The sequence below is a fragment of the Sphaerodactylus townsendi genome, linkage group LG05, assembly GCF_021028975.2.
Source record: "Sphaerodactylus townsendi isolate TG3544 linkage group LG05, MPM_Stown_v2.3, whole genome shotgun sequence".
Taxonomy (NCBI): Eukaryota; Metazoa; Chordata; class Lepidosauria; order Squamata; family Sphaerodactylidae; genus Sphaerodactylus; species Sphaerodactylus townsendi.
In genome coordinates this window covers 83436695-83448896 of record NC_059429.1, presented here as the reverse complement: position 1 = coordinate 83448896, position 12202 = coordinate 83436695, and the positions used below count along the sequence as shown (strand labels likewise).

Sequence of the window (12202 nt, the reverse complement as noted above, 5' to 3'; positions counted from 1 at the left end):
GCCATATAGCCTATTAAAGTCTGAAAGGAGCACACAAGTTTTTGAAACCTCTCTCTCACCTGGACAGCTGGCTGCTTATTTTCATTGTTGCTAGGAGAGTTCAGGCCTGTTGCCTGCTGCAGAAGGAACTGCCGTGCCACCTGAAGAGCCTGGAGGGAAAAAACAAAGCATAATTAAGAAAAAAAAGTTAGTCTCCCACTTTTGGACTCCTCTCAGTGCAACCGGATGAAAAAATTATAAACCATCAGATACAGGTAGTGGTACTTGCTAATGCATTACAGAACACAATAAGGATGGTAACACATACACACACAATGCACAGGGGCCCCTATACATCCATGTTTTTTGCTAGCAGCTTTGGAAAGTTTGAAAACCAGTCAGAAACTGGAAACTCTGGAAATTAAACTGGAGCTTCCTACTCTGGCAGAATTCACAACACCTTCTCCTTCTGTGCCCATTTTGGACACAAACCCCATAGCAACATGCAACTACATTTCACGAAGGTTGAGGTTTGAGGGATAGCAGGCATAAATAGCATCAATGGGGCTATGAGCAAAATATCTAGTACTGTCAAACTACAGTTCAGACCTAGAAGAATTAAGCTCAGTTTACACAGACTAAAGCTGAACGATTTGCTACAACCATCCCCAATGATGTACACATATGCAGGAATACACCATATGTCCAAAGTCTTCCAGAGAGACAGTTAAAGCTCTCCAGCATCTAGTCCTGCAATCACTGCTACTGAAAAAAAATGCTGCCACAATCAACAACAAACCATTATTAGGCATAAGTTAATCATACAGTAAGTACATAAAATAGTCTCACAGGCCAGGCACCTGTAATAAATACTGAGCAGTCTTCTCCGGAGTGTGAGGATCATCACTGTTCAGAAGTCGCATGATAGTTTGGTTTAGAGGACCGTTAATCTTAGATAAGAAAGAGCAGCCTTCTCTAAGGAAAAAGTATTTTGCTGCCACAATCGCAACCAAGAAAATGACCACAAATTATTATACCCTGTACCAGGCCTCATTGACCTGTCTTGGTTTATAGGACATTCATATATATTAAAACTCAATCCAGTGAAGACGGAGGTCCTATGGCTGGGCCGTGAGAGGGGGGACTGGGGAATTTCAGCCGCCGGTGAGGGAAGGGGTTCTTTTGACACCAACCCCTTCAGTTCGCAACCTGGGTGTCCACCTGGATTCATCCCTCTCAATGGAGACCCAGGTGGCACATGTAACCCGGGTTGCTTTCTTCCACCTCCGTCAAGCCCGGCGGCTGGCCCCCTACCTCTCCCAGACTGATCTGGCCATGGTGATCCATGCAACGGTCACCTCCAGGCTGGATTATTGTAATTCACTCTACGCGGGCCTTCCCTTGCGGCTGATCCAGAAATTGAAGCTGGTCCAAAATGCGGCGGCTCATCTTCTCACGGGGGTCCCAGCGAGAGATCATATTACCCCCGTGTTATGCCACCTGCACTGGCTCCCAGTGGAATTCCGGATTGTCTTCAAGGTGTTGGTCCTGACCTTTAAGGCCCTTCACGGCCTGGGGCCCTCATACCTACAGGATCGTCTCACTCCATATGTCCCGGGTCGTACCCTCCGCTTAGCGGAGGCAAACTTGCTGGGGGTCCCCTGCCCCTCTATGATGCGGCTGGCCTCCACGCGGGCCAGGGCGTTTACTGCCCTGGCCCCTGCCTGGTGGAATGCTCTTCCTCCAGCAGTTAGGGCCCTGCGGACCTTGGGGAGTTCCACAGGGCCTGCAAAACTGAGCTGTTCCACCGGGCTTTTGGGGGGACCGGCCGCTGATTCCGCCCCTCTTCTTGCCCTGTTCACTGGTTGTACACCTGATCATCTGCCAGCCCCCTCCCAGAATTTGACCACTCCCAGGTTCTGACCACTGGGGTGTGATGCCAGACGCCCCTATTATCAATTATTAACTATTTATTGTAGGATGCTGCTGCTATAGTTTTAAGGTTTTGTATTTTTAACTGGGGTTATTCGATTTGTTTTATTACGGTTGTTGTTGTTTTGTTGTACACCACCCTGAGCCCTTTGGGGGTAGGGCGGTTAATCAAATTGAATGAATGAATGAATGAAGAATAAGAATAAGAATAAGAATAGGACGTTCCTCTTAGGATACAGTTAGAACTTCATCAGGCACCTTGAGCTGTTCCCAAAACCATACTGGTAACCAATGGAGTTGTAACAATGTTTTCTTCTGTTTGTTCCCACAAGTTAAGCAGCCACGTTCTGAACTAACTGAAGTTTCTCTTTAAAGGCATGCTGACATAGAGTGTATAGAATAGCACCAAGCCTTTATTGGCATAAAAGATGATACAGGTAAAATACAGAAAAAACAAAAAACAAAAACCAGATTTAAAACAATCCCCAAAGAGAATGATAACAAAGAATCTCTTAATAACAGAGTGATACAACAAAGTTAAAAAACAAAACTATCCTTTAGGGTGTATAATTTCTAGTAAAAACTTGGCCACCAATTCACAAGCTGCAAGATCAGGGTTATTTAGCAAGTATAAGATCTTTTGAGTATCTGGAATCCTGTCACAGTTCAAGGGAAGAGCATTTGCATATTTCCCCCTAATTCCCTCATATTTAGTGCAATAGAAGAGGGAATGGGTTCAAGTTTCCAGTTGATTAGAGTTACAGAGGCAGAATCTCTTCGCACCCTCTATTTTTTAAAAAATCTACCATATAGCAGTGCTGAAGGCAGAACATTGGACCTAGCTAATGATATAGCTCTCCTAAGGCTAGGGTTATACATATATAATCTGCTATGCATCCCCGTTTAAATGGTATCAAGGAGCTAAGGGGTGAACATGTTTTGGATGCCGCTGCAAATAGATTTTGAGATTCTGTTTCTAGTAATCTTTCTTTCAAACTTTTATAGGCTTCAGTATAGGACAACATACCCAAGGATTCAATAGAAATGCCAATTTCCTCAATTTTGTTGGTAATTAATGGGAGCCAGTTGGAAAATTTTGATTCTGTTATCATCAGATATAAATAGCTTGAACAGTCCTGTTAAAAATGGACATGTAACCAGAACCTAAAAGTTCTCCACCAGGCTTTTGTTTCTAAGGTCGATTGTCCAGTTTCTAAACACAATTCCACATAGGGCACACAATTTGGCAGTCCCATGATTTTGTGTAGAAATTTAGAGTGGATCAAATTTAAAGAGTAATTTACCAATTTAATCCAAATGGGGGGCCCATACAGAAGTTGAGATTCTATTTTGGCATTAAAAACTTTCAAAGCAGCTGGAATATACTGGTTTCCCTTGCTGTAGAAGAAGCATAAAATACAGCCCTGTTTAATGCCTTGTTTAATGGAGATGTTACTTGTGAGGAGGCCCTCTGGTGAACATTTTACTTGGCAGGCTGTATTGTAATATAGCTACCTGATTAAGAATAACAATCTAGGGTCAATATTCCAAGAAGTAAGCTTTTCCCATAGTAGATCTATCGAGATCAAATCAAAAGCCCCTTTCAAATCAATGAAAGCAACAAAAAGTTTGCTTGAGCCATATCCTTCATATGCATCTATTTTGTTATTAAGCATGAGCACAAAAATTCTAGGCCATTACATCCAAAGTAGATTTTGCCTTCTGCAGAAACTCCACCTGTTCAGTGGGGGTTTTGCAGACAGTAGGAACTCTTTGGCACCTTAGGATGTTATGGACTACAATTCCCATCAGCCCCTGCCAGCATGGCCAATTGATGGGAATTGTAGTCCATGAACACCTGGAGTGCCAAAGGTTCGCCACCACGGGCCTAAGATCTTAACTTGACAGGCACTTTTCAAGTTTGGCACATGGAAATTTAGCATATAGCTTGCCAATTATTGAGAGCAAGCTAATGGGGCAGAGACACAGAGTGTAATGCAATAGCCAAAGTCTGTAAGTCAACAGGTCCATTAAAAAGCACCACAACAACAGAAGATATCTAGGAATTCCAGAAGCAATGCTGGTTCATTCCCCTCACCCATCCACAACCTGATCTTTCACAGAATATGCAATCCCATCCAGAACAGGTGCTTCCCAAGCCAGTCGATCTGCTCAGTCCACCCCATCATTTCTGTACTGATATTAAATTTATTCATACTCATATAGCTGAGGCATTCAGAGATGTTACCCATTCACCTAATCAAGTGAAAAAGAGAATAAAGCTTCATATTGCCTGCATACTAACAACATCCATTTTCATTAACTCCCAGAGGTTTCATAGGCACAGTAGACCCCCTAGCATCAGCTTTTGAGAATTACCCTCCTGGAAAGAGCAAACTACTGCAACATAGTACTCCCTACCCTCAAGCAGGAGAGGTCAATAGAATGCTGACAGTTGCAGGAGAATCAGCTAGTTCATGCTTCCCTTATCACCCTCCCAAAATTTAATCACCCTGGATGATCAAAACTGCTGCAGTCCCAAAACCAGAGAGTGTACTGAAATGATCAATACAACCTATCCTTGGAGCAAAGCAATTCAAGGAAAAGATTATAAGTACCCAGCCTGGGAGGATTCTGTTTTGTTTTTAAATTGGACAGGAATATCAGGAATATTTTGCAGGCTTGTAAAAGCCACTTGCCCAGCCACCTCTGGTAAGTAAAAGCTGCCTGCAGGGGTCAGAGAATGAAGAGTTTGGGTGAGGGTTTTTTCCCCCTCCCATCTTTCAGGCCACAAACACCTATCAGAGATATGCGTGATCAGGTACATTCACAAGGTTTTTGGGCTTACTTTTATCGCTGATTTGACAGGTGTACAATATTTTAAACTCTTGTAAATTCAAAGTTTTTTTGACTGCTAAGAATAAAATGTACATAATACGTCAAGTAACCAGGATATATACCTATCTTTGGATAGGGTTAGACTAGGTGATGCACTGCAGGGGTGTAGCTAGGGTAAATGGAGCCCGGGGCAAAATCTGAGTTTTGCGCCCCTCCCCCCCATTTGGGCAGCATTCCTCCCCCACCACGACCAAACAACATTTTTTGCACCAGGTCATCTCAAAGTCACCATCGCATTATAGAACATAGCCCAACACACAAATCTGAACACATGGCTCCCAGGGCTCCCTAGTTTAAACAACATTGAAAGTGATGCTATTTTTTGAAGACGGGGAATCCACCCTGAAACAGCATCACTACAGCTAGATTCTTTAAATCCACCTTAAGGGGATACTCTGGGCTCCCTAGTTTAAACAACATTGAAAGTGATGCTGTTTCAGGGTAGATTCCCCACCCCAAACAGCATCATTTTCAATGTTGGTTATTGTGGGAGCTTAGTAGTGGTCACAGTGGCCGTGGGTCTGGGGTATTCTTGTTCCTAATGCTCCCACCTGCATCTGTGGCTGGTATTTTCTAGAGGTGTATCACAGAGAGAGGGGGCTCCCGCTTATACACTGTGTCCAGCCTTCTCTTATAACAGAATTCTCTCTGTGATACACCTCTGAAGACGCCATCCACAGATTCAGGCTTAAACGCTAGGAACAAGATCTACTCAGAATTCTCACGGCTACACAGCCCTGTAAAACCTGGCTACAACTACCAGTTGAATCTGGTTTTGGAAAAAGCCTTCAACAATACTCTTTCTAACATGTTTTTTTAATCTAGGGAGTTCAGATTCTTCCTCTTTAAATCCACTCTAAAGGAGGTGGATTTAAAGCAGAGAACCTGGGGAAAAATTTTGAGGGTGCCTGTCAGGGGAGCAATGTTTAAGCTAACAGTAAACCAAACTTCTTTTAGGCTGAATCTTCAGAAGACTTTTCTGATTAAACCACCCAGGTTTAGTGAAGTTTGGTTCAGGAAGCCCAAAGTTATGGACCCTCAAAGGGTAGCCCCATCTACCATTAGCTCCCATTGAATGGGGGATGGAGCACTCCTTTTGTCCATAACTTTGGACTTCTGAACCAACTCTTTCATCCAAACCTGGGTGGTATCAGCAGGAGACTATCCTATGGTACCACCTGGGTGCATCTAGTGAAGTTTGATCCTAGGGGATCCAAAGTGCTATGGACCTCAAAAATGGTAGCCCCATTTACTATTAGCTTCCATTGGAAACAATGGAGTATGGGGTCACCCATTTTGGGGGTCCATAGCTTTGGACCCCCTGAACCAAACTGCACCAAACTTGGCTGGTATCATCAGGAGAGTCACCTGACAATAGTCTGAAATTTTGGTGCTGCTAGCCTAAAAGCTGCGCCCCCTGCAGGCCAAAAATGGGAAAAACCCTGGAAAATAGAAAAAGCCACTAACGAACCTGCAATTTTTCCGCCCACCACAAGGTGGCGCCCGGGGCGCTTGTCCCCGGATGTCCCCATGGTAGCTACGCCTCTGATGCACTGAGCCCCTTGAACCTCAGAGCAATAGATATAGAGAAATAAATTCCCATCTCCCAATGCTTCCAGTGGTTAAGGAACACAGTAAAATAAAATCAACATAATTAATACTCAAAAGTAATACGGGATGGGGATGCAGAAAAAATGGTCATAACCTTCACCTCCAAGGAGGAAAAGAAGGGCAGGAAAGAAAGGTGTACAGGACGACATAAACCGGGGGGGGTGGGGGGGGGATGAAAAGCATGCTATAGTATGTCAGATCACAGAGATGGAACGGGGGGGGGGAGGGGGAGGGAACATGGCCTTGCATGGAGAAAAGGGGTTTCAGTCAGGAGCCAAGAGCAGGCTGCAAGCAGAGAATAACCTCTAACATAAACAAACTGATAGTACCAAAAGAGACTGCTCCCAAAGCCCTGCTTCCTCGTACGTTCCTTAGTTTTGCTTTGAGAAGAATGTCAATTTTTTTTGTACATTTCTGAACAACAAAGTCATTGTGGGCCTGCCTGCAAGACAGGTTTTTATTACAGCACAGAGACGGGAGGGGGAAGCACAGGGGTAGAGGTCGGCAGGTCATAGCCCAGCTTGGCAGTGCTGCAAACAGCATGTGGGTTCCACTGAGCTGTCAACACCACAGCCGTAAATCAAGGCTCTGGCTTCCAAAGGGCGGCTGTGCTCTCCCCAGTCGGCAGAGGCACTTGCAGGGTGTGTCCCAGAGAAAGAGCCGCTTGTTAATTTTCCACATTTCCAGCTATAAAGAACAAAGTTACTTTCCGTCAGGCATTTAAACCTTACATACTGTACCGTACTCTCTCTGTTTGGAGGAGCAGCTGATTTTCTACACATGGATCAGATTAGCGCGTGCACACTTAGCCGTACGCAGTATAATTGCATACACTGCCACATGTAAATGCAAGACAGAGATCGCATTGTTGCAGCTATGAAGAAAACCTGTGAATAACTTGTTGCAGCTATGAATAAAACCTGTACATGTACCATCTACTGTGCCAAACCAGCTCTATATGTTTGTAACATAAAATTACACGTGCACAATATAAACAGACATATCAATAGGCACAAAAATTATGCAGTGTTCATATATATGAGTTTCTGACACACGCACCCCATCTGTGAACACAGGCGTGATAAAATCTTGGTCAGTCCTTTGATTATATACTGCATATATTAAGTACACAATGCATTTTATACACTATCAGGGTAAATTTCAAAGGACATTATTTGTAACTTTCACTATGATCTGTGCTGCATACTGCCTGTCAATCAGACATACTGTGAACATTAGCACAATTACAGAATAAAGGTACACTGTGAGTATGCATCTTTCAACATATATCAGAAATGTTACAGGTTGCTTTAAAGAAGAACAGATGTCCAAAGGAGACTAGTGGTTTTATGCAACTTTCATTTAAAAAGGGAAAACAGCAAAGCTTTTAAAAAAAACTTTTATGCATTACTCTCTTTTTTGTCACATTACAGAAACTCTTCTGAAACTCTGGTATAGTCATCCTTAGATATAACAAGCAGGAACACACAAACATCCCAAATCAGGAAATCCAAAGTATAGCTGTCCAACCCCCCGCCCTGCCAAAAAAACCCTTCCTCAAAATCACAATTATCTTACATACAGGTTAAGAAGACATCACCACATAACATTTTCAATTATAGGCAGAAACTGAAAGATAATGAAAGACAAATGTTCAAAACACAAAGGCTAAAAATCAAAGGTTATAGGTTCACATATGCAAAGGATAATCAACAGCCCTTTTTTTTTTTTTGCTCTATAAATCTGGGAGATGGCCATTTTCTTTTGGAATGCAAGTAAAGTTTGCTTGGATTTGTCTACTCGACAGGCACCAGCCAATATGACAAGAGAAAAGTCACAATGAAATGCCATTCAAAATTCAGCAGGTTTTAAGTTTCAGTTGTACCACCTGGCTTTCAAATACCTGTGGAAACAGCTTAGCTGACACTTTTATCTACTTCCAACATGTACAGAGAAGCCTGCCACCCTTTAACAGTTTCCACTTTGCAGCAACTTTTGCCCAAGGTGTTAGTTTCCCCAAGGAAGGGTGGGCCTGTTGCAAGTCAAAAGGTGTAGGCTTATATTCATGACACAGCAGCACTGACCTGCTGTGTGACCTGGACTAAATCCATTCCTTTCCACAGCCTTACTGCCTATATTGTTGGCTCTTAAAATACAGCTAATCCCACATAGGGAAAAATACATACATACTACAAAACTAAGTTCAAGGATCACTGTGAAGTACTTCAGGCAACTTTACAAATGAAGAAACAGTGGTATTGGAAGAAGTGATTTTTCCATACGAATAGACAGTTTTGGGCACTAAACAGAAGTTTTATTCAACCAGACTGAAAAGAAACTTTTACAGTCCCCAGCACATTACAAGGCTATTTCCTAGTTGTTGCTTTTTAAGTTTCACTTTTTTCCCCTTTGACAAAGTTCAAGAGGAATCTGGGGAGAGAGAAAGGACTATGCTACAACACAAACTACATACTGACTGGAAGGCCAGAGGAAACTGCGATGCCACAGCCAGCTGTACGAAGTCTCCAATAGGCCCCAATTTAATTGCATTAACCACACAACAGGAGCTTTGTTCACAGGGGGACAGTAAGGACAGCCCCCTGTTTTATGGGCTTTGGGAACCCTGTAAAGTCTCTGTGAGTTTATTAAGCTGGTAGTGGCTTGTGCAAAAAGAATACGGCTCGTGACGGGTGCCGGAACATGTCAAGAGGGCACCAAGCCAGGCTGGTACACAGAAGGCAGTATGAGGCCTGCTGCTCGATTAAAGGGATGCACAGCATGGTGCATGAGAGCCAAGGGAACTGTGGACAGAATCTAAGAAGCCCACCCCATACAAGCTCTCATGGGGGAATTTAATTCACTCCCTGCTGACTCTCTCACTTTGTTGTGCTCTGAAGCACGAAATTACAAGATTTACAGGAAAAAATGGCATGGCCTTACATTCTCACACTAGGGCCTCCCTGTGACAACTATGCAGTTCACCCACAGGAGCTTGTACTTCCCTCCCTTTCCCCTGCTGCTAGACAGTCACGGAGGGGAAAGAAATGAGGAATTAAAAGTTGGAATATTTGCTGCTAGGAAGGACCAGCATGGGTGACTCCCATTTCCTTTTTATTTACTGAAATAAATGTTTTCCAATACACACCAGGTCAAATTTGTCATAAGCCAGTTACAACAAAATAGAAATCCCCTCCCTGCCTTAATACAAATAAATCGACAAAAGTATAGGACCAAGGAAAATTCTGCCTTCTTATAGACACAACCTCTTTTCCAGTCACATGACACTAGGGAAACCCACTCTAATTTCCATCCCGAAGGAAAGCTTGTTTCAATCTGACACAGGCAGGAACAGAGAAGCAAGTCGAGGAACCTTTCAGTTCAGTCAGACAGCTGAGATGTCACCAATCACCAGCACCAGACTAATCTATGGTTTGGAACAGGCAAGGTCTTAATTTCCTCCTCCAGCATGAATTGCTTATATAAAGAAACAAGTTCCCTTCTCCTCAGTACTACATGGGCAGCAGCAGTACCCTGACAAAAAGGGAAGATTAACCAGCTAAATATTGAAATGTATTTGAAGTTTCCATACAGTACTAACATAAAACATTACTAAGTTGTTGTTGGAAATCTGAACATCTTTCCCATAGCTAGGATTACTTTAATGGAGAAATCATGTCTCACTAAGCACTCCATCACAGTCTAGTATCACTGAAGCAATGCAATCTCCTCTCCACTGATAGCACCTCTACTAATTTTAATACAATGTTCTTGTACAAGTAATGCGAGCAGTGATGTCACATGTATCCCTCCATCCCAATTCTCCCATTAAACTCTCCTTCATTGTGAGCTATTTGATATGAGAAGCTCCCATCCTCCTTAAATGAGGATTTAAACAGTTCAAATAATTATTTGGCATTATTACAAAAATTAATATTGGGTTTAACAGGCACCAGTGAAGACCTCAATAAGAGCAGAATAGAAAGAAATCATATATAAAAGGAAAAGAATCAACACTATGAAGGTAAGTAACAACATTTTTTAAATGTAAGGGAAAAGTTACCAGTGAAGCAGAAGATGATTATTTTTCAAGTACAGAAAAAAATAAAAATAAAGTGGGCTGCAGAATACAAGAAGAAAGCAAGAAGCTTATAGTAGAAACAAGGGGAAAAACCAAAAAAGAACAATACAATAATGTAGTTGTGGCAAAGTAACAGAATGAACCAAAATATGATCTGTATTAAAATAACATACATTTGATCAATGTTGACAAATGAAAATGTCATGGCTTAAATGCTGATGAAAAGTAAGAGTAGTATAAAAATCCCCACCGAGATTACTAATGTGAAAAGAAAAAGTAGTAACTCCAGAAGCAGTTGTCCTGAACTATAAAATATCTTTAGCATAATAACAGAAACACAGTAATTAATTATTCTAATTAATTAATAAATAAGCCAATATAAGAAACAAGGAGAGAAAAGTGCAAAGTAAAATTTTAGCTCCAGAAAATGAGAATTCAGACATGGGAGGACAAACAGCAACACTATGAGCTCAAAATGACAAGGACAGATTGGAGATTGAAAACAAGAGGAAAACCAAGATTAAGAAAGAATCAGAAATGGTATATTTTTTAAAAAATGAAGTAAAAATCCAAAGGAATCACACCAGAAACCATTAAATGATTAAAACAAGCAATAAAAGATAAAGAAAAATATGTTTAAGAAGAAGATCCAGAGGCAAAAGTACAAATCTTGACTGAAGCCAAGAAAATAGAATAGTCACACAAAGCAGCACAGGAGAAAGAAGAAAAACAAAATTAAAAGCAGACAAACTTCAGAAAAGTTAAAGTGAAATATGACCAAAGAAGAGAAGAATGAACAGCACCTGATGTGTCATTTTAAAAATGGGCAAAAAGTTGAGAAGTAACAAGTTAGAGGGAAAGAAAAAAGGATGGGGAAAAAATTAATCTAATACTTTGAGAACAGGAATAAACGGAAAATCAATTTTGCCTAATAAAACTATCCAAAATCTGTGAACAAAAATACAGTGAAGAAAAACAGAGACTTTAATATTCAGTTTAAAAAGTAATGATGTCAAAAGCCACAGATGAAAGGGAGCCTTGAAAAAAATCAGCAACAACAACAAGAAGAAGTGTATATTACTCAACATTAATAGGAAAAAGCCTTAAAACAGGGAAAATTGTCTCACTACAGTAAGATGCAGGACAAAAAGACACAGATAAAAGTAGGAGATAATAGAGGATACGGAGTCAGAATCAAGAGTTAAGGTGTCCTAACCAGTTTAGTTAGATTAGACACCAGAATTAAAAAAAATAAACGAAAGAAAGAAAGAAAGGAGAAAGAAAGAAAGAAAGAAAGAAAGAAAGAAAGAAAGAAAGAAAGAAAGAAAGAAAGAAAGAAAGAAAGAAAGAAAGAAAGAAAGAAAGAAAGAAAGAAAGAAAGAAAGAAAGAAAGAAAGAAACATATAGAAAGGCCACTGTACTGCTCAAGCTGAAAGGCACCACTGATGCCTTGAGATGCTAGAGCACATGGAGGAACATACCACATTGTTCCTCTCTGTCTCTCCATTAAATACTTTATCCAGTTCAAAGATATCATCCAAGTATCTTATTACCATGGAAGAACATTCCTAGAAACGGCTATGCCAGCTCACAGCTGAAATAGCCTGAAGTTCACTGCTTTATCTGTAAACATGATTGTGCTAGTGAATGAAGCTGAAGCCCTGTAAGAGAAATACTCATATCCACATTACTCTTCAAAGTGCA

General features: G+C 41.4%; 1 protein-coding gene across 1 annotated transcript in view; it reads right to left on the bottom strand.

The window, feature by feature from the left end:
• The window catches only part of FOXP4 (forkhead box P4), a 162388-nt gene that overhangs the window by 87591 nt on the left and 62595 nt on the right, over positions 1-12202 (bottom strand). Inside the window, exon 3 of the mRNA XM_048497872.1 lies at positions 60-149. Coding sequence (XP_048353829.1) covers positions 60-149 — 90 coding nt within the window. The remainder of the gene's footprint in view (positions 1-59; positions 150-12202) is intronic.